The sequence below is a fragment of the Talpa occidentalis genome, unplaced genomic scaffold (assembly GCF_014898055.3).
Source record: "Talpa occidentalis isolate TD23 unplaced genomic scaffold, MPIMG_talOcc4v2.1 talOcc4.14, whole genome shotgun sequence".
NCBI classification, from domain to species: domain Eukaryota; kingdom Metazoa; phylum Chordata; class Mammalia; order Eulipotyphla; family Talpidae; genus Talpa; species Talpa occidentalis.
The window spans coordinates 85314948-85336832 of NW_023601433.1; the positions used below are offsets into that span (position 1 = coordinate 85314948).

At 51.4% G+C, this 21885-nt stretch overlaps 1 protein-coding gene across 5 annotated transcripts in view; it reads right to left on the minus strand.

Moving 5' to 3' along the window:
* CUX2 (cut like homeobox 2) overlaps nucleotides 1–21885 on the minus strand; it is a 234547-nt gene that overhangs the window by 33603 nt on the left and 179059 nt on the right. For all 5 annotated transcript variants that reach the window (XM_054695336.1, XM_054695335.1, XM_054695334.1 and 2 more), the window contains one exon: nucleotides 13547–13625. In XM_054695336.1, the coding sequence (XP_054551311.1) occupies nucleotides 13547–13625 (79 nt within the window). The remainder of the gene's footprint in view (nucleotides 1–13546; nucleotides 13626–21885) is intronic.

Genomic DNA, 21885 nt, shown 5'->3' on the forward strand with positions numbered 1-21885 from the left:
GGGTTCGAATCTACCTCTGCCAGTTGCCTGGGGTCTGGAGTGAAGCATTTCAACCCTACGAGCCTCAGTTCTCCTTTCTGTAAAATGGAGCCAGCAGCAATTACCAAAGCTACTGTTGAGATGTGAACAAACAAGTTTTATAAAGCAGTTAGCACAGTACCCGGTATTCAAAGTAAGCGCTCACAAAAGACATACGTAGTTCGGGCCTCCCCCGTGGCGCAGCGGTTGAGCACTGGGTTGCGAAGCTGCCCGCAGCCTCTGCAGCGCCGGTTCGATCCCTGGCTGCTCCCCGGCCACAGGAGGAGAATCCCACATGGCGCGCAGACCTCTCCTGCCGCTCGCTGCTCCCCTCAGCAGTGTACTTCGGTCCTTTTGCCTGCTCTGCTCCCCGCTCTGGCTCTGGTGAATTCTCTCACCCTCCCACGCTTCTGACTATACCCAATGCTTGTATAAATAAATAAATAAATCTTTAAAAAAAAAAAAAACATACGTAGTTCTTGGGGAGATCTGAGGGGGCAGCTCTCACACCCCAGCTCTGCTTGTGGTACTCCTTGGCTTGGTCTTTTGGACCTTGCTGAGTACTGAACCATACGATTCAGAAAATGCCATCTGTCCGGGGTGCTGTATGTCTGGGGGGCTGGTCCAGATCTTGGTGACAGGGGCCCTGTACCAGATGCCTGGCAGCTGCCAGAGAGTCTCCGAAGGCCCAACGAATAAGTCAAGGGTGTTAGACCTTGGGTTGCAGTTATGCCTGGGCCAGTCTGAGTAACAGGGAGGCAATGACAGGTAGGAAAGGACTTCATTGTGGGTCTCCTGGGAATAGAATTTCAGTAGGAAAGAAGGGAGAAGGATGCCTTAAGCGAGGGCAGGGAGACATGAGAGCCAACAGTAACACTCAGGGCTTGCTGTGTACAGTTGGGGAGGCTGTGCACTGCCAAGGGTGCGCACGGGAATTACAGTCACATTGTGGATTGAGATATTCGGTACCAATTTTTTTTGGCAGATGGCAATGGCCTCTCTAGAAGAGGGGGTGCCTTGTTCTGGCACCAAGTTGCCTGGGGTCTTAGGACTTGGGGTAGCCCCTCTTACACCATAACCGTCTCTGCTCACTGCCAGGTCTATCTTCATCCTCACGATGGCTCAGTAAGGTGGATGTTGCCATGTCTATTTTGCAGACAAGGAAATGAAGACTCAGAGAGGAGAGGAGACACCCAGGGTTGCCAGGCTTAGAAGTGGTAGAGGCAGGATTTGAACTCAGTGTACTAGACCTTCTTTTCAGTCAATGAGCCAAGCTGTTGTGAGTCAGGGCATGGGGGCAGGGGGTGGTGGTTCTTACTGTTAGGACAGAAGTACCTGACTGGGGCTCTGTCCTTGGCCTTGCAGCTCACTTGCTGTGTGACTTTAGGCAAAAAAACAAAACAAAACAAAACAAAACCAAAAACAAAAAACCAGACCTCTCTGGGCTCCCTGCTCACGTTCCTATTACAAGTGTATCACACTGCAGATCATCAGAGGGTGGCGTCCCGCCCAAGAGTGCTTTTGGCCCTGGGCTTATCCCTTCGAGCTGGGATGTTCAGGGAAGGTGATGATTAGACACCTTCCCGGCTGAACTTGACACAAAAAGTGTGAATGTGCGAATTCACAAGGCCGCCCTGGGGCAAGGAGGGAGGGTGCAGGCAGGGAAGCTGAGGGCTGCGTCCAGGCTGTGACGCCTTCAGACTTCAACCCTGGATCCCTGGATGAGTTACCCAACGCTCGCTGTTTCCCTGCCAGAGAAATGGGGATGATCACAGGGTCTGTGGCACGGGGCCAGGAGCTGGGACAAGGAGCCCCGCGGACAGTGCCCAGCACCCAGCAGACTCCCTGGAACAGGCCACCCAGCTCTCCCCTCCCGTGAGGAGTTGGTGACAGTGTCCAGGTGCTACTCCTTCTGGGCCACTGCAGCCCAGCAGGGGTGGCCGAGCCAGGCACTCCTACCGATGCCAGCACAGGCAGCTCCCGTACTACAGGACAGAACAGTGTCCCCCACATCCAGATGTTGAAGCCATAATCCCACGTGACCACATTGGGAGATGGGCCTTTAAGGAGGTAATAACGGTGAAATGAGGCCATAATGGGGGGAGCCTAATCCCACAGGATCGTATCCCCAGGAAAAGAGGAAGCGGCACCAGTATCCCCCAGCAGAGGAAAGGTCACCTGAGGACACAGTGGGAAGGCTGGGCCAGCAGCCCGCAGGAGAGCCCGCGCCCTGCTGGCTTAGACCTTGGACTTCCAGCCTGCAGGCTGGGGGGGGGGGCGGGGGGTTTCCAGTTTAAGACCCTGTTCTGAGTGTCACACCCCAGTCCACCCTGCCCCCAGCTCCCCGCCAGCCTGGCGGAGACTTTCTGGGGCAGCACTGCAGTCTGATGTCTCTCTAATCAATCCTCCTCCCGCCGCTCTCATCCCCAGGTTTTAGACCAGCACCCCTTTCTGAATGCTTCTCCTGCATCTCCTCTCATCCTCACAGGGGTCTCGCCCAACAAACCTTGCGCACATCCAATGCCATCTGTCTGCTTCCCAGAGGGCCCAAACCAATACCCGCCCCCGGGGTCTCAGTGACCCACCTGTAAAACAGGGGACAGTCACAGGGTCTCTCCTCAGAGCCTGTGGATGTGACCCCATGGGGAGTGTGGGGAGCCTCAAGCAGAGTCCACATACCTGCTTCTCTCGGCCCGGCTTTGCTGAGCGTCTGTGGGGGGCGGGGCGGGGGAGGGGCAAGCGGAGAGGTGCTCGGTCAAGGCCCTAGGCAGCAACGTGGATGTGAATGGATTTATCCTCAGGGCAGTAGGTGACACATTCTCATCTGTCTCTTTCAAAGGCCCATATAAACAGGTGGGTGCCTCTGGGACTGCATGGGGGAATCCAGGGGAGCAATCCTACTCACAAGGCAGACAGGGAGCCCCGAGAGCGGCATGGACTGGGATGAACAGTGTTCCCCCAAATTCATATCCATCGGGAACTTCAGAACGTGACCTGATTTAGAAACAGGGTGTTGGCAAATGAAATTGAGTCGAGGTCCAGTAGATCACGGATCACAATCCCGTGACTGATGTCCTTATAAGAAGAGGAGGGGACACGGAGAGACACAGATTCTCTCTTAGTGCTTCTAGAAGGAACCAAGCAGCTGACACCTTGATTTTAGGCTTCTGGCCTCCAGGACCACAGGAGAACATACTTGTGGTTGCGGGACACTGGCAGGGCCTGGGAAACAGATGTTGCCAGAGCCCTTCTCCCTTGGCCTGTCCCTTCCCTGGGCTCCCGGGGCCACTGGTGTCCTTGGCTTGAGCCTCTCCTTCCTCCTCTTCTTACAAGGACACTGGTCTTGCTGGACCAGGGTCCATCCTTGCGCCCTCCTCTGAACTTAAGTCATCTGCACAGGCCACAGGTGTCACAGGTGTCAGTGGTTAGGACTTCAAAATTATCTTTTGGTGGCACCCATATTCACCCATAACATGTGGTAAGAAATACCAGATACCAACAGGGGAGGCTGGGCAGAGCGCTTGTGTGTCACAGGCCCTCAGCGTGCCTAGCCCACTTCCCTCCTGCTGCACCCCTTCTACCACTCTGGGGAGACAGGCCATGCCAGAAGAGCAAGCAAGCAGTCCTGGGCTCCAATCTCAGGTAGGTGCAGCCTGGGTGAGCAGTGGCTGTGTTATAGGACAGGGAGAGGGGCAGCCCAAGCCCCGCAACCCTGCCTATTCTAAATGGGTTCTGCCATCCGCCGCATCAACACAAAACATAGGAGACTTTAATGGGAAGGAACTTTAATAAAACTAGGAAACAATACAGGTAAGGCAAAGAGTCTAGTTTCTAAATGAAGCACCTAAAGTTACCCGTCCCCTCGTGGGTAAAAGTCCATCTGTTAGGGGGAAATGATGTCCTGAGATAATCTCATACAGGCTTTGTGGACTCCACCCCCACTCCAGACTAAAGCCATCAGGACATTGGGAAAGACAAATCCCATCACCACCAAGGGGAGGGTGGCTGGGACCTGAGGGTGGAGTTGGGCAGCCAGGTTGGATATAAAAACCAAACACGTGGGCCTTGCTCTCTCTCTGGCTCGCGATCGCTCGCCTCCTGGCTTCACCGCTCCTGGCTGGCGGCCAGCTCTCAGAGCGCCATTTTGGGATTCCTGATCGGCGGATCGGGTAGGACTCATTTAAAACTTTGTCTCCCACTTTTCTCCCAGAGCTGTACATTTCCTCATTTCCCTTTCCCTTGTAAATAAACCTTTTATTAACCTTTCACGTGTGCCTGCAGTAGAGCATTGATAAGTCCTTTTAAGCGCGCGGGTGAGGACCCACAGTCAGGCACCCCGTTTTGTATCGGGGTTGCTCTACAACACATCCATATGGGATTGGCCCAGAGCAAGGCCCCAAAGCCTGCCACAAGTCTAAAGCATCTTCCAGTGGGGACCCACAAAAAAGGGTCACAAACAACTGGACAAGCCCGGAAGAAAAAGAGCAAAATCAACATCCAGATAAAAGCTGCCATGGTCACCTCCCCACGGGTCTCACCCACATCTGTGTCACCCAGTCCACGACCAAAAGACAAGCGCAGTTTCTTCACGTGTCTCTAGGCTCCATGTGCCTCCTCCAGGTCTCCTGGCTCCATCCTGCTCCTTCTTCCCTCAGTCTCTTCTGCAGCTTCTCCTCTTCCTGCTCAGCTCCACCCTCCCTTGGGTGGGACAGGGAACCTCCCCCTTTCCTGGGGACCACCCTGTTACAGCTGCACACCTACTGTGTGATTACCCCCATGACGTCGGGCATGATGCATTGCTCAGACCCTTTCCTGGGCATTAAGTCTTTAATGCAGCCACTGATTCATCAATGTGGGTCTGCGACTCCTAAGTGGCCTGTTCAGCCACCATTTTGTCACCTATAGTTCTAAATCCTAAGCAAGGTCAAAACGGCCTGGTCAGTTAGGTACAGGAGCCCAAGCCTGCAAGGTGCCCTTCAAATCAAAGGCAAAGCTGGATCACGCTGGGAAGGTTATGCATCATGAGGTATGACCGGGAACACGGGCGGGGTGGGGGGGTGGTAGGGGGGCGGGGTTGAAGACCCATGCATAACACTTACTCTCGCCTTATACCTCAGGAGGTAGGGCTGGGAACGCCAGGAGGGTGGTGGTGGGGGGGAGAGGACTGATGTGTAACAAGGGACCCCAGAAGCTGATCAGTGGAAGCCTTGTTGATAAGATTAAAACCAGGGCCGGGGGATTAGGGAGTGATCTCAATGACAATACCGAGTCATCAAGCAGATGAGAAGTGCCTGGAGGGCAGACTCACAATCCCTGATCTTCTACAGTCTTCCCCTTTCTTTAATCTCCTTCTTTCCTTTTGCTCCTCCCCCTTACAACCGATACTCTGTATCAATAAAAAGGCCAGGATCTTGCTCTTCCGCAGCATCCTGCGTTATGTAGCCTGTTCCACAACTCCCATTTCTTTATCAGTGTGGTGCTGCCTGATGCAACACATCAACACATTTTCTAGCACACCTACTATGTGTCAGATGCCATTTCAGTTGCCCAGTGTTTCCTGAGCGCCTGCTGTGTGCCAGGAAGTTCTGGCTTCTGGAGAAACAGTGAAAAAGAAAATTCCTGCCTTCCTAGGGTTGACATTCTAGATGGGAGGGTGGCCAGAGGGCAAGTAAGGCAGTGAGGGAGATGAGAAGAAAAATAAAGCAGGGATGAGGGAGAGGATGACTGGGGGTGTGGGGTGATGGTGCTAACCAAGGCATCCCATCTCCAGGGGGTGGCTGTGGGGGAGCGACCTTGATGCAAGAAACACCAGAAGTAGCCCACATTGGCCAGGAAAGGGGGGTGGACACCCCAATCGCCACCTTTACCCCTATGAGCTAGTCTGTGAGTTACTGTCCCAAAAGCACAACGTAGCTCTGTCTTCACGACTGACCCATTTTACAGGTGAGGATGTGGGGCTCAAGGGAGGATGGCAAGGTCCTGGGTGACTTTGGGGCCAGTTTTTTTTTTCTTCAAGATTTCTTTATGCATATAAGAACTGTATTTATGCACACAGGCCAGAGGTGCGGGGGGTGAGAGGATGATTTACCAGAGACAAAGTGGGGAGCAGAACAGGTGGATCTACTGAAACACTGCTGAGGGGAGCAGTGGATGAGTCAGGAGAGGTCTGCTTCGCCTTGTGGGTAGCTCCCTGGCTGGCTGGGGATCGAACTCGTGCTGCAGTGGCTGGCCAGAGGTTGACAATGTTGTCTTTAAACCCTGCACCACCAGGAAGGCCCTGGTGCCAGTTTTACCTCCCCTCCCTGGAGGCCTGTCTGGACACAACTGCTATGTGGGGGGGGGGGTAGGGGGAGAGCAAGGGGGGGGTGAGAGCAGTGTCTGAGCCTCCAACTACTCGTTTCTGGTCTGAAAGCCTCTAAGCTTCAGCTACCATCCCAGAGCGTGGGAACACCCACACTGTGAGGATGGGGCCTGGGGCAGACAACCCCCACAGTATGGTGGCCAAAACGTCTTGGAAAATGACATTCTTCACCTCCTCCCCAGTCACATGTGCCAGGCACTTTGCATGGATCTGTATCTCATTCAATCATCAAACGAACCAACCAAGTGAGTTATCACCCCCAGTTTCCAGAGGTGACCCAGCAGAGGAGAGTCACTCTGTCACTCCCAAGGTCACTGAGCCAGAAAGAGGGGGAACTTATGCTGAACCCAGGGCAGCCACAGCACCAGGCGCCAGACCACTCACCAGCCTCATAAAGGTCCCCACCCTCACCTGTCCTGGTGGGAATCTATATTTTTTTTAAAACTTAAATATATTCTGGAGTAATAAGCAGGATCTGTAAACAGATCTTTCCTTGGCTCTGCATGATAAACAGACGGTGCTTTGACCATAAAAATAAACACAACGAATAAGAACAAACAGAAAAAAAAACTGATGTTATTAAATTCGAGTCACACCCATTGCCTGCCCAAGATCTTGAGCCTGAAGCCGGCTCTGCCAGGGTTAGAAGGGGGACTCATGGGTGGTCTCCAACTAGGAGGAAGCAGACCCCGGGAGCAACCATTCACTTTCAGTGTTATACACCGAGACTGCTCTGATGCCAGATGACCTCACTCCGGGAAGTGCTGGTCCCCGTAGACCCCCAATCTACAAAACTACCTACGTTTCCCCCCCGTGCCCCCCATATCTGACACCTTCATATCCTGGCGTCAGGAGAAGGGACAGGGCCTCCCTGCCGTCCTCATCTGCAGCCAGGCAGCTGGGCTTCTGCCAGGCTCAGCCCTTCCACGGAACCTCCCAGCCAGACACGTGGCGGCCCAGAGTCTGGGGCGGGACTCTGCTCCTCCACTTCGCTTCTGCAGCCCAGACAGTCAATATATAGATGAGGGCAGTGGCAGCCGGCATCAAACGGCCTCAGATCCCACCTGAATCACAAAGCCAAAAACAGGGACCCCAAATCAGAAGAGTTTGACACAGCAAATCCTTCGCATTAATCGAGCACGCTGGCAGACACGGCAGATCAAACAACCGTCGGTGGCAGGTCCTGGCAGGCGCGGGGCAGGAGGAACACCCTGGGAAGCCGAGCGCCTTTGTCTTATGGCCATCAACTTGGTCTTTATGCATAAACTGCTTAATAAAATGACTAATTCATTTTGGTTACTAAACCCCTGGAGGATACTGGCAGTGGGTTTATAATATTTTAATACCACACCAGGCATTCCAAAGGCACCGTGGGGGAAGCTGGCCCAGATCCCCGGGTTCCGCCTTCCGCCACTAGCTGATGCTCTTGGTGTTTTTTCCTCTCGAAAGTGCCTTTGGGGTTAGAGGAGCGAGCTGGGAAGCCAGGAAAAGCTGTCTCATTCCTCCCACCATGTCCATCTGAAGGAAAGTGCATTCAGAGCTTTTTTAGGAAAGCTGAAGCCGGAAAGGCTGTCCGAGAGGCTGTTGAGAAACATATATGCAGAAGGATGCACGCGCCCCTCCAAAATATCTCGAGACAGAAGCCTTCCCCCATCTGCGCCGGGCTGCAGGCGCCCGTGGGTGGGAGGCTCAGGCACCGAGACTCGCGTTGATCCTCGAGTCTGAACTTTGGGACGGCATATGGGTGTGGGCCCTTACATGGTGGCGAGCCAGGTGTGGCCCACGCTCTTGTCCCCCCATGGCCAGGGCTGCTTTGGGGGGTCCCCTGGCTTTAGCCAGGGTGGAGGGGGTAAGAACGGCGCCACCAAGAGCAGACACTCAGCTAAGACTACACTTTTCACCTCGCTTCATTTTCGCAGCGTATCAGGAAGGGAAGCGTGCTTTTCAGAAGAGGAAACGGGGGTTCAGGCAGGAGGAGTCACAGGGTGCAGCGCTGCACTGATGAGCTGCCTCGCCTGCCCTCCCTTTTGAAAGGAACAGCCATTATTGAGCACCTACAGGGTACCAGCATCATGCCAGATGCTTTCATTTGACCCTCTTCCAAGGCTCAGCGAGGAGGAGTGCAGCGTGGATGGCGGCCAGCGGGGAGGGCACTCCTGGCAGAGGAAATGAGCAAAGGTGTGGCCGGACCTGGGACAAAGCCGTCCATAGTTAACAACCATCTTTGGGAATATCTACCATCCTTAAGCGTTCCCATTTTTATGGGTTAAATACCCTTTTCTGCTCCCCTGACTCCTAAAGGAACAACCTGACAGAGGCTCACTGGGCAGAAGGGGAAGGAGAGGTGGACAGGTGGAGCTTCTCACGTTACTATAAAATCTGAGCTCGCTCCATCTGTGAAGGAGGCTTATCCACTAGATGGCGGTAGAACTAGTCATTTGGTACAAAACAAAGCTAAATTCTTAACCTCCCTCACTGCTTCTATCAATATTTATTTCAGATGGTTCAAAGATTCAAATAAAAGAAATTAAGATAGCAAAAGTACTTAACAAGCCCTAAAATTTGATACAAGAAGGGGTTTAAAAATATGACATAGAATCTAGAAGCCAAGAAGCAAAGGTTTGGAAAGCTTCCCTACTATCTTCAAAATATATTTGAATGGATGCTATATACAATATACAAGAGACTTTATAAACAAACCAGAGAAACAAAAGGCAAACTAGAGAAGAAGATCTGAAATGCATCTACCAGGACAAAGGTTAATATCCCTAATATACAAAGAGCATCCGCAAATCACTAAGATAATCATCTCTCAGATGGAAAAATGGAATAAGGATACATGAATCAAAAATTCACAAAAATACATACGAATGGCTCATAACATAGGAAAAGATAATTAGTGTGACCAGAAAAATAAATGAATGCAAAATAAATCAGCTAGGAGAAAAAAATTCTTATTCTTTTGGACCATGATTCTGGGTTTATGGCCACCATATATTTTCCTTCCCAAACTTTCCTCCTTGTCCTTGGAACTACAGGACAGAGCCAATAAGCTGTGCTTCAGGGCACCCCAAAAGCCAGTGTTGGAGAGGTGAGCTCAATAAATTACAACACAGCCACACAAAAGAGTGTTATACATGATAAGGCAGAGTTACTCAGAATTTGTAAGCACATAGGGAAATACGGATGCTTGTGGTGGGTGAAAGGACTAGTGCTCAAAATAGTACAAGTAGAACGAAAGCCCTTTCTGAAAATGTGCAAGGGAGAAAGATCTGAAAACCAACCCAAAATGTTCCCACTGCGTTTCCAAGTGTAGCTTTCCCTCCCTTCTACTTTTCTGAATTCTGAAATTGATGGTGCCACATTTAACATTTATCACTGGGAGAAAAATGTAAAACCACTAAACATCATAAAGCATTTTCCTACTTCAAAGACTTGGAACCCCGTTGCCTAAACTGCTCACCCAACGTCCTTGACAACAGACAGACCCTGTGAAACCATCAGCCAGCGCTTCCAGTTCATACAACTTACACCCTGATGTCAACTTTGCAAGGGCAGCTACAACCAGACCCTGCTAAGTGCTTCCACGCATAGTGTATTAAATCCTCATGTCCACCAACCAGCAGCTTCTATTATTATCCCTCTGTTAACCACACAGACATCAGAGCTCAGAGAGGCTCGGACCCCTGCCCAAGGTCACACAGCTCAGAAATAGCAATCACAGGGCCCCACCCAGCTGTGTCTAACACGGCTGCGGCCGAGCCCCTAAACTGATCAGTGTTAACCTCTCCCGAAAGAAGGAACAGGGAGAGACATCCCCTCCCGTATGGGGTCTTTAAAAACCAAAACAAGGCAGGAAAAGACCATTTTGAGACACTCACCTCTTCTTCAGCAATGCTCGTCTGCCTGTCTTCTTATTTACTCTTTCTTTGGTTTTACCATTCTCTCTCTCTCTCTCTTTCAGTCTCTCTCTCTCACTTTCTCTCTCTCCCTGCTTTTAACTAATCACTCAGTTAACAAGTTGGCTTTCTGAAGGTTGGGTCGGTACCTAGTGACTCCGAGCACGATAAAGAAATCAGCCGTCACCAATACAGAAGTCAGAAAGGTTTAAATCAAATCATCCTCCACAACAATGACATTAATTATGCTTTTAACACGTTTTACTGCTTTTTTTCTCACTTCACGCCACATCTGTGTGAACAATATCCAAAAGATTTACGGTTTTCTTTCGTAATTACAGACATACAGGCTGCACACTTATCAAAATACTTGCTGAGCAATCACGCTCTATCGCATTCTCTGCCAAAGATTTGTGTTGGCAGTAGTCATTCAAAACAAAAATGTTGAATCAGGACTTGTGTGGCTTCGGGGGTGTGTGTGTGTGTGTGTGTGTGTGTGTGTGTGTGAGAGAGAGAGAGAGAGAGAGAGAGAGAGAGAGAGAGAGCATTTCGACAAATAATTTGCCTGTCAAAAAATATAAAAACAGGAGTGTGTGCACCCTGGCAAAAATGTCCAGGAGTGTTATTTTTAAGGAGGGGGTTGAGGGAAACGGGAGGAGGACAGTGAGCTGAGAAGCTCGGAGCCCCCAAAACACATCTGACATTTGGTTCTTGTGTCTGAGGATAAAATTTAATGAGAACAAAAATATGTCTTCCTAATTCCCCTAAGAAATCATTAAAACATTTTGTTATTCTTAAATGTCTTGAAAATGAATTAGAGCCCCTAAAGGGGCCATTCGTACAGCGTCTTCATCCTCACTCTGCGGCTCCGTGACAGCTGGGATGTACGCCTCCCCCACCCCTCCATTTCTGGGGAGCGGAGTTGGGACATCATAGGTGTGGAGTCAGCACTGGATTTGGAAGGACACTTTGGGGAGAGGGGTTAGAGGGCACAAGGACCTTCTGGAAAGTTCTGTGCCCATGTGCCATGTTCCCGACTGGTAGTGTGGTTCTGGCTCTGGTATTGTGTGAATAACTCTATGTCCAGAAAGATGAAGGTCACGTAGGGAACTCCAGAAATGATGCCTGTTTTTCAAAGGGTCTGTAGCCCCTCCTCAGGCCCGAGCAGTAGAGTTGCTGCCGCCCAGGTTTTGGATGACAGATTACTGAAGCAACGGTCTGTCACCTCTGTCTCCTAGAATAAAGCCCCCCAAGGGCTGAGCCGATGCTTGCATCTGCAGACCCTTGGCTTGTTCCCAGAGTCTAGTGAGTGGGAGGAGCACAGTAGGTACTCAATAAGTGCTATCCCAGCTAGTAAACATGTGACAAGCAGAGGCTTTAGTTGAAAAAGTGCCTTTCAAACAAACAATCCTTTCTTTTCTGCACCCGAGTCTTATCTCTAAATCAGCCAACAAGCAATTATTAGGCACCACTGTGTACTGGGTTCTGAATATACAAATTTGGTATGACTCAGTCCCAGGCTTGGAGAATTGCACATCTCCTAGGGAAGCCAGACATGTAATTGATAATGAGAGTAACCAATACTTAGCAGGTGTATATTATGGGCCGCACACACTGAAGCCTCACAACTGTACACAGGTGCTGATATTAGTTCCAGACTACAAAGGCGGAGACTGATGCTCAGCGAGGTGAATTAATTTAAGTTGTACAGACGGGTCTGGAACCTGATAGGAAGTATGCGCCATCTCAGGGCTGCCCCCTGGAGTTACAGACAAGGTACTGCAGGGTCCGGTGGATGAGCCCCCGTGGGGGCTCCGAGCAAGCACCTCTGGGGTTTGCACTGAGTTACCTTCCAGTGCACTTGTCGCTGAAACTACAGGACCCGAAGGACTGAAAAGGGTGGGAAATAAGAGGGTATATTTTTCTAAATTTTTCCAGATACCTCTGCTGAGGGTGAGATATTTATAGGCAAAAAGGTGGATAGGAACCCTATGAAGGGACATCAAGGACCCGATAAAGGACTGGGGGCTGTCTGGGTGCAAGGAGTAAGCATAGCGGGGTCTCCCCCAAGCTCCACTAGTGCTAAGCAAACTACTACCTCTGGCTCCCATTCTGGGTGGCAGAGGATGGGACATCGGAAAAAAGGGACACTTTGCAGACGTATATAATGTATCAACCGATCTTAGACACACAGGTGAATGTTCTCAGACTGCCACAGCTCTGTAACCCACCCAGAGGTCCTTTTCAGGAACTCATGGCCCCTCCCTGCCCCCCAAGAGTATACTCTCTCTTGACTTCTAATGGTACAGGTTCAATTTTTTTTTAAATTGAGGTAAAATTTCTGTTAAAATGAAACTTACCATTTTAAAATGTACAATTCACAATTCAGTGGTTTTAGTACATTCACGATGTTGTGCAATCACCATCTTTACTTAGTTCCAGAATCCTCTCACCTGCCCCAAGGGAGTCTCGCACCCATTAACAGTCATTCCCTATTCCTTCCCCCAGCCCCTGGCAAGCATCAATCTGACTAATTTCTCTAGATTTGCTGTTTTGGACATTTCAGGTAAATGGGAGCCTATGCTGTGTGACCTTTCACGTCTAGCTTCTTCACTCAGTGTCGTATTTTTGAAGTTTATCCACATTGTAGCAGATGTCCGCACTTCATTCCTTTCGTGGCTGAATAATATTCCATCGTATGGAACTGATCACATTTTATCTTTCTATTCATCTACTGATGGACCTTTGGGTTTATTCCCCCTTTGACCATTGTGAATAGTGCTGATGTTGATTTGTGCCTGTTTTCACACTTCATGTCGATGGAGTCATATAGTACACACTCTTTTGGGTTTGACTTACTCTCCACATCAAGCTTTTGAAGCTGAATGTGTCACATTGGGGGAAATAGTTCTGGTCTTTTCTCTAGCGCCTTCTGCTGGTGGAGCCCTGGGCACCTTCTGCCCTTTATGGCAATGGGGTTGGGTTTTCTGCACATAAGAGATTCAGTTTCCCAAAAAGGTCCAGATGGAAGAGCTTGCCGGGAGCTCCCCAAAGCCTCTAAAGTCAATGGGGGGAAATGGAGAAGCCATGTGCAGACATGTCACATTACACTGGGTGTAGATCCCGAGACCCCCACAGTCCCACTCATGGAGGGTCCAGCCTCATCCGGAGGTCTTGGCTTGTCCCCAGACCCCACTGTGAGGAAGCCCCGTGTGATGGTCTGAACGGCAGTTTCTTGTTCATTATTTATGGTTCCAGTGGTTCTTACCTGGCGCTTCAATCAACTGCTTGTAAACACTCAGGAACGCGGCCTCAGCCTCCTGACTTCGCTTACTAAGGGCCACCACCTTCGGAAACAAGAGAGAGAGTCACGTGTCACCATGGCATCTGAGTCTACAAGCAAATCTGATCAATTCCCACATGGACAGACGTGGGATGGAGGGGAGAGGAAACGGAGGGTCACAGTGTGGAGTCAGTGAGTCCAGGTTCAAACCCCAGCTCCACGCAACCCCGCCACTGTGTGACCTTGGGCACATCACCCCTCCTCTCTAAGCCTGTTTCCTCATCTGAAAAATGGGGCTAAATGACAAAGCCAACTGCCGAGGGTTGTTCTGGGCTGACAAGAAGCTGCATGTGATTAAGGGTTAGCACAGAAGTGCTTGATAAATGCCCTTGACTGTTGAATACACGGTCAACTGGGTGACCCAGTGGTGATGAGCTACCCCCACACGCCTATTCGAAGCTCTTTCTGGGGCTCAGCACTATCTCATCCTCCACTCCTGACTATGATTCAGGATCCTGGCTCTTGGTGGCCAACCCCCGTGGCATAGGCCTGGGGTGCTCCTGGCACCCACCGGCTCCCTTTCTTATCTCCTCAAGGAACTTATGGGACGGAATGACTTTACTCTCCCTGCACCCATCTACCTCTCCCGCCTCACAGTCCAAGTGATGAATCTAGCGGAACACCTACTTGTCAGTGACTTGTCTTCGGAGCTGGGTTTTTCTTACGAATCCCAGTGAACCCCACTTGGGTGGTGTATGTGTGTCTGTTTTTAATTCCTCCCAGAACGAAGTTCTGTGAGCACATTCTCTAGCGCATACATGGTGCTCAACATTATCTGTTGAATGAACAAATCCAAGGGGGTTGCACTAACTCGGGTCCCGTGACACCACCCTGGAGAAACAGCAGGGGCCAGTCTTGCGATGCTCCATTCACAGAGGCAGACTTGAGTAGCAGAGTGAAACCCCAGTTTCACCACTAAGGAGCTGTGTGCCCTCAGGCCGGGTGGTCACTTCAACCCCTGTACCTTGACGTCCCCTTCTGTAAAATGGGACAAACATGACATCCTCCCTCAGAGGGCTGCTGGGAGATCAGGCCATTTAATACAGGGAGGATTCCTTGCAAAACTCGAGACATGCATCAAGCCCTAGAATATCTCTGGGTATGAAGGACCCTTTCCTTCTTGCCTGCAACTGAGGTTCGGCCCAGGGCTGGGTGATGAACCTCACCCGCACTCCTCTTTGGCGATATGAGAAAGTCCCCATGTCCAAGCAGGGTGGCACACTCTGGGAAGAAGCCTGAAGTCACAGTGGTTCCTCTAAGGCTTCCAACAGGGCAGACAGGAGCTGCACGTGGTCCCTAAGTTCTGGAAACGTGGTGGGTTCCAACCGCGGTGCACCATGAAAGCAAACGACGCATCAGGTTTCAAAACTCAGTACGGAAGAGAAAGTACAACAGCTCCCGGCATGGTGCATGTGGATTATTACATGTGGAAGCGATAACATTTCGGATATATTGGGTTGAATAAAATCTATTATTCAAATTCATTTCGGACCTCCCTGGTGGCGGCAAGGGGTTAGGACGCAACCTATGAGGCGATCCACAGCCCCTGCAGCGCGACTTTGATCCCCAGCCCGCCAGGGAGCAGCCCACATGGCGCAGCAGACCTCTCCTGTCTCGCCCGCTGCTCCCCTCAGCAGTGTGCTTCGGTTGATCTGTCTGTCCTGTTCCCCGCTCTGTCTCTGGTGAATCCTCTCACCCCCTGCACCTCTGGTCTGTACCCCAGCTCTTGTACACTAAATAAATCTTTAAAAAAAATAAAATTCATTTCACCTGATTTCCTTTGCTGGTTTCAATGTAGGTACTATATAGTGTAAAATTACATCTGTGATAACACTATTGTTCAACTGTCAACATGGCTTGAGGTTTTTTTTTGACAAAGTCCATATTGAATATGTACCTCTAAGAGGGGTAGAGAGAAATGTGTGGTGGGTGCTAGGTAAGCGATTTTACAAAGACCAGTAACAAAGCTCCCTCAACACTCCGACTGTTCTGACAATAGTCTCTGGTCTTACCTTCCAGAATGAATGATGGTCTCTCATTCATTCAATGAACACTTTCTGAGCACCTGCTATATGCTCTCGCTCTGGGCTGAGACCTTTGCCATGCAGTCCCACCCTTCTGGGTGCCCCCAGACTAGGGGGGAGACCGACACAAAGCAGAGTCCCCAGAGAATTCTTTCATTACAAGTGCTACATGCTTCAAGGGGAAAGTACTGGGGACTTCAGGATGTGTAAACTGCAGGGAGGCTGACCTAGTTTGTGGGGTGGGACATCAGGGGAAGATGGTGGTGGACAGAAAGAATGTTCTAGAATCTAGGCAAAGGGGACATCACCAAGTGTGGGCAGATTTTTATTATTATTTTTTTAAATTTTTTTATACAATTGCAACCCCCTTATTTTGACCTCAATCCCTCCTTTCCCTGCCCCCGCCCCCATAGTGTGTCTCTGGTTCATAGCTGTTTGTTGATTTTGATTTTTTCTTTCTTATAGTTATTCTCAGATTTTCATTCTTGCACAGATGGACAAGACACAGTTCTTGTTCTGGGGACTGAGAGCTGAGTGGGTGACACAGCTCTACCCAAGGGAAACCCTAACACAGAGGAGGTGAAGCAGACATTGGGACCTCCGGAGGAATGGGAGGAGGGGGCAGATAACAACATTTGGGGGCATCTCAGATAGGCTAATGTTACCACTAACAAACATAATCGGAGTTTACCAGGTTCTCGTTGCTCCGACTATTCACCATCATCTCTCCCCAGGGACACAGCCATGGCTGAAGGCCCTGCAGTCCCAGGCCCACTGTACAGCTAGGGAATCTCCTGTGCTTAGTAACTTGCCCAGCTCGCCCAGGTGATAGTGGCATAGCAGGATTCATGCCAGGTCTGTGGGTTTGAGTTACTGTTCTGAATCCAGACACTGGCTTTTTCCTCCGGGATAGAAAGGCCACCGTGCCAGCCCCAGGGGCAGACACTCAGACCCCATGTGCTGTCCCACAAGGTCACTATGAATGTCCCAGTCAGGGGCTGCCATGCTGGAGCCAAGAAAAGCCATGAGAAGGACGAGTGATTCATTTCCTGATTTTCAGCTAGAGAACAATCACAGTGCAGCCCCCAGAACGTCTGGCTGCTCCATGCTGGGCATAGGGTATCAGGGGCTGGGGAAAGGCTTAGGGCATTTCACTGACTTCTAAGGGAGGAAGCACAGGCCAGAAGATTCCCTTCATGCTTCTTCATCCCTGGTGACAGCACCCTCTACTTTCATGCTCATCAGTATGTCCTGGTTTCTTACTAATCCATGCGACGATCCCCTTTATAGTGTTGGTCTGCCCCACTGTCCAACATGGGAGCTACCAGTATGGGTGGCCACTGAGGACTTGAAATGTGACTTCCAAGTTCAGATGGGTTGTAAATGCATAAAATATGGAATTTCTAAGTCTTAAAATGAAAAATGGAATGTGAACTATCTCAATAATTTTAAACTGATTTTATGTTGAAATAATATTGTGGATAAATTGGGTAAAATATACTATTAGAATGAAGTATACTTGCTCCGTTTTACTTTTCAAAAATGTAGCCTCAAGAAAACTTTAAATTACACATGCAGCTGGTATTATATTTCCACTGAATGGAAATATAATGGTCCTGGTCAAAGGCTGACAAACTGTGGCCCTTCAGTTTTATGTGTAAATAAAACTTTATTGGAACACAGCCACAGACATTTTGTTTTGTACTGGCTATGGCTCTTTCATGCTACAACGGTCGAGTTGCATAGATGTGATGAGGCTTTGGTCACTAAGTTGATCATATTTACTATCTGGTCCTTTACAGAAAATGTCTGCTGACCCCAGTTTTAGAGGCTCATCTAAAGAGAACCTCTAAAGATCAAAAACATCCTGGAACAGTACTCAGCTTGAAAGAGTTCAAGTTTAGGGTTTTCCACAGTAAATATGACTCTTGTAGAGAGGTGCCTGTGGACATCCTGCCTCATTCAATCTTGTTTCAGAGCAGTAACCCGACTGTTTCTAGAAGGCCAGGTGGGATGGCGTTGGGGCCTGATGAGGTATGTCCTTCAAGTGGGGAGATCAATCGCCATCCACTTAAGAAGCTGCAGGGGAGGTATCAGCTGACCTGTGGCAAACTTCCCAAGGAAGTCGGTGAAAATTTTCTGATAATCAGCTGATCTCTCTCCTAAGCACATGGGATGGCTTTGCCAGGGTCTGCAACGAATGCAGCTCCCCCATGTGCTGGAGCAGGTGAGCGCAGCATAAACGAAGGGCCATGTGTTTCTGCCTCCCGGCTGGGCCCTGCCACATGGAAGGGCAGGGGAAAGTGTCCAGAATGACAGATTTGGCTTGTGACGGGCAGATCTTTGAAGGCCATCTGGGGAGAGAGGAGGAGGAGGAGGAGGAGAGGAGGAGGAGGCCAGCTCCAGACACCAAGAAGGTCAGCAACAGAAATAGCTCAGCGCCTGACGGCGGCCCGGCAGCCTGCTGCCCACTGAGCTGGGGGTGAAAATACACTAGGCCCCCGGAGGGAGAGAACAGGTGTGGAGCCTGTTCTAGCCACCCAGCTCCTGTCTGTCAGGTGGCTGAAACCACAAATTGGGGAGCCCCCCACCCCGCCCCAGGCTGGGAGAGCTGCTCAGGCCAAGCTCTTTACAGAGAACGGTTGGAATTTCCAGAAATGGAACCTCCTCTGGGCTCAGTGCTTTGGAGTCTCCCTGCCAGGAGCACTGTCGCTGCTCCCACCTCCCAGAGGCTGCGCTGAGGGCCAGGGGAGCCCTGCTGCCGGCCCAATGACAGAACTGGAGTTGGGTAACCCCCCCACCCCTCCCCAAAGCCCGACAGGGCCACAAAGAGAGGCCGTCACAGATGCCTCGTCACACCTGAGGGGGTGGGTGGCCGGGGTGGCATCCATGTCCGGTGTCCCCTCACGGTGGTCAGGGCCCCAACCTGCAGCCAGAGACTGGCGTTCCTCAACGCGCACTGCACCGTCCCCAGGCAGGAAGGGGTGTCTGCAATGGCGCCTGTGCTCATGGGCCAGCACCAATGTATTAGCACATGGGAGCTTGGAAAGAGCTGCAGGAAACGAGCTCTTGGATTTGGTTTAACCCAGCGCTCTTCCCAACGTCTTTGGCTTCAGACCTTTCTGCCCCAGGGAGTAGACCTGGAAGCCAGGGTTCCAAGGAACACACCTTAAGAACAGCTTCCCTCCACCTCTGGGCCCTGGGGAGCGGGGAGAGGAGTCGGGGTATCTGATGTAGCAGGAATTCTGCTGGGAGAAAGTGAAGACGGATGGGCATTCGGAGGAGGGTCTGAGAATCGGCACCTGTGAGGAGGGAGAGGAACTGGCCCAGGTGTGAGGGTGCCCTTTAATGACCTGGGGTGGGGAGACAGCAAAGAGGGGTGAGAAGAATGAGGGGCAGCCCCAAAGGAGTGGGGGGAAGGCAGGCCAGGCCCAGAGGTGGTGTGGGATGAGGGCTCAGAGGGGAAGGGGAGCAGGAGAGGGAGTGTGGAACTTGAAGGAAGCCAGAGAAGGGACCAGATCTGCCTGAAGGGAAGGGGCTCTGGTGGCAGCTGGGGCAGGGGTAGGGGGTAGGGGGAGGTTGCTGCAGGGCCTAGGGGCAGGTGGGGGGCCAGGCGAAGAGCCTGTTTGAGACATGATTAAGGGATAGATTCCAGAGTCAGGACTCAGTGGGAGCTGCAGGGGGGAGGTGTGGGGACACACTAGCCACAGAGGTGCCAACTCAGGGGATACAATGCCAGGTGGTCGCACAGTATATTCCGGCTGAGAAGATTCCGGAGGTGGGGGTGGCCAGAAGAAAGAACCCTAGTGTTCTTTCTAAGGTTTCAAGGTAGGCCAACTTATGAGGTACTGAGCGCCCCATCAGGAAAGGCATCTGAGGCATCAGCCCCACCTCTGAACACCAGGCACTTGCCTGCTGGTCAGCACAGCTGATGATAAGACCCCACCGCTGCTAACTTAAGGATATGACCACATCTCTGAGGCTGTGATGGAATCGGAGACACTGACATGCGGGGGAGGTTTGGCCTGACTCTCTTCTGAGAGTTGTGTGCAAGACCCTTAGCTTTAGAGGACTATTCTGAGCACCCCCTCACCCCCCTCGTGAGATGGGAGAACAGTCACCTGGTTGGGCTGACCAGAGAGCCAGTATCACTACTACTATGCCACACGGTACAGTACAATGTGTTAACTCATTTACCTCTCACCCCGGGGTGGGGAGGTTGCTGCCCATTAAAGAGATGGAGCGGGCTGGGGAGCATGGAGGGTGAGGCCACACTGTGTAGGACCTGGGACTCAGACTGGGCTTCTTTGCACTCCGAAGCTCCACTTGGGACTGACTCTCTGAGTGGGGGGGGGGTGTACATGGAAGGATCTGGAATATCTGAGAGAGCTGGGGGAGCCGGGGGTCCAGGAGATGCCTGCACCCCTGTTCTCAGCAGAACCGATGCCTTGCACCTTGCAGTGTTGGCTGGGGGCCCTGCTCCACGGTGGGTGCTAATGCGCTCTGCCATGACTCACTGATGCGACAGAGCAAGTGAAACTTAGAATTTAATGTCAGGGCTTAAATAAGAAATAAGAGTCTGACTCTTGTTTTTGGGAGCTGTTGTGGATCTAGGCTCTCTCAGTGCCAGCGCACATGGGGCAGAAGCCTGAGACCCCCTCTGGTCTTCTGAAGCCTGGGGGGCATTCCCTGGAGGGTCACCTGGGGCCCCTGGAGGCCCTGTCCCCAAGGTGGCTCAGAAGCCAGCACCAGATGGTTCCAGAGCCACCATGGCGGGCCAGAATCATATTCGTGTCACCTGTTGCTGGTTTGCATTCTCGGGTGTCAATCGCTAAATCACTTTAAATCTTCAGGTGTAAGTCACTAATTCAAGTTCGAGGCTTGAGCTGTGAGACACCCCAATGCCCAGTTCTAGGACTGGAGGTTGAACTTCCGGGGCACAAGGACACAGCAGTTCTCCCTCACCGGATGGGCATTTTGACTTCTTAGGACTAAAATATTCTTGGACAGGAGACAGAGAGAAGCCAGCATGCTGTGGATCCTTCATGGACACACAGCTGCATGAGTGGGGTGGGGGGGGGCATATGCCAAAGGAGGAAAGCAGCTATTTGACAGCAGAGGGCTGAGATTTTTAGAACTAGCCCCCTTCTGGCAGGCTACACTTTTGCCACCAGCTAGTTCCCACTGAATGCACCGGGATGGGGGGCAGGCGTGAAGGCACCCTTCCCCTGTGACAGACCCAGATCTGTCCAGTCTCAGAACTACCTCATACTGGGGACCATCAGCTCTGAGGCCTGAGCCTCACCAGGGGAGAGGGGGCCTGTTCACTGCTGCATCCCCTTCAAGCAGCCTTGCACTCAGTAGGTGCTCAATAAATGTATGCTGAAGAATGAGCATCGCCCCTGGGGCTGGGGACCCCTCCTACAGATGTCTGATGGTGCTTGTGTCCTGTTTAAGGGAGTTTATGCTGGTCCCCATCACAAGCAGCCCCACCTCTGAACACCAGACACTCGCCTGCTGGTAAGCACAGCTGATGACAGGCCCCCACTGCTGCTAACTTAGTATCTGAACATTGTTCTGTTTCCCAGGCCAGACTGAGAGCATCCAGAGGGCAGGGCCTGGTATTTAAAAACTGAACTAAAGATACGGGCTGTTCTGCGCACTGGGCATCCAGCACCATTGACCCAAACCTGCACCCCTGTGGAACTGGCACTCTAAAGGCAGAGGTGGGCTGTGAAAGAAATCACAACACGGGATGTGCGATCAATTTCCAGGGAGGGGAACAGAGCAGGAAGGGAACAGGAGTGTATGTGCTGCTTAGCGGGGCCTACAAAAACCTCCAGGGAGAAGAGGACAGTAGGCATGTGGGGAAGCAGGTGCAAAGCTCTTGGGGCAGAAGCATGTTTGAATAACAGCAAAGAGTTCCTGTGGGGCTGGAGAAGGTGAGAAGGGGAAGAGGAGAGAGGGTGGGGGAGTTTAGAAGGAGGTAGGAGCCTTGTAGGCCACTAGGGGGCGGGCGCGAGGGGGTGGGGTGGTTTGGTCAGTGTCTCTCTGCCCCACCCTCCTTCCCAATCTGCAGGGGACACAGCCGGGTTTTGAATAGAGGAGGGACATAATCCCACAAATGTTTTAACAGGGTCCCTCTGGCTATTGTGGGGTGAGGGGATCATCCTGGGGCAGAAACAGGGACACCAGGGAGAGGCAGGGGTGGTAGGGAAAGGGCTCAGGTTCTGGATCAAT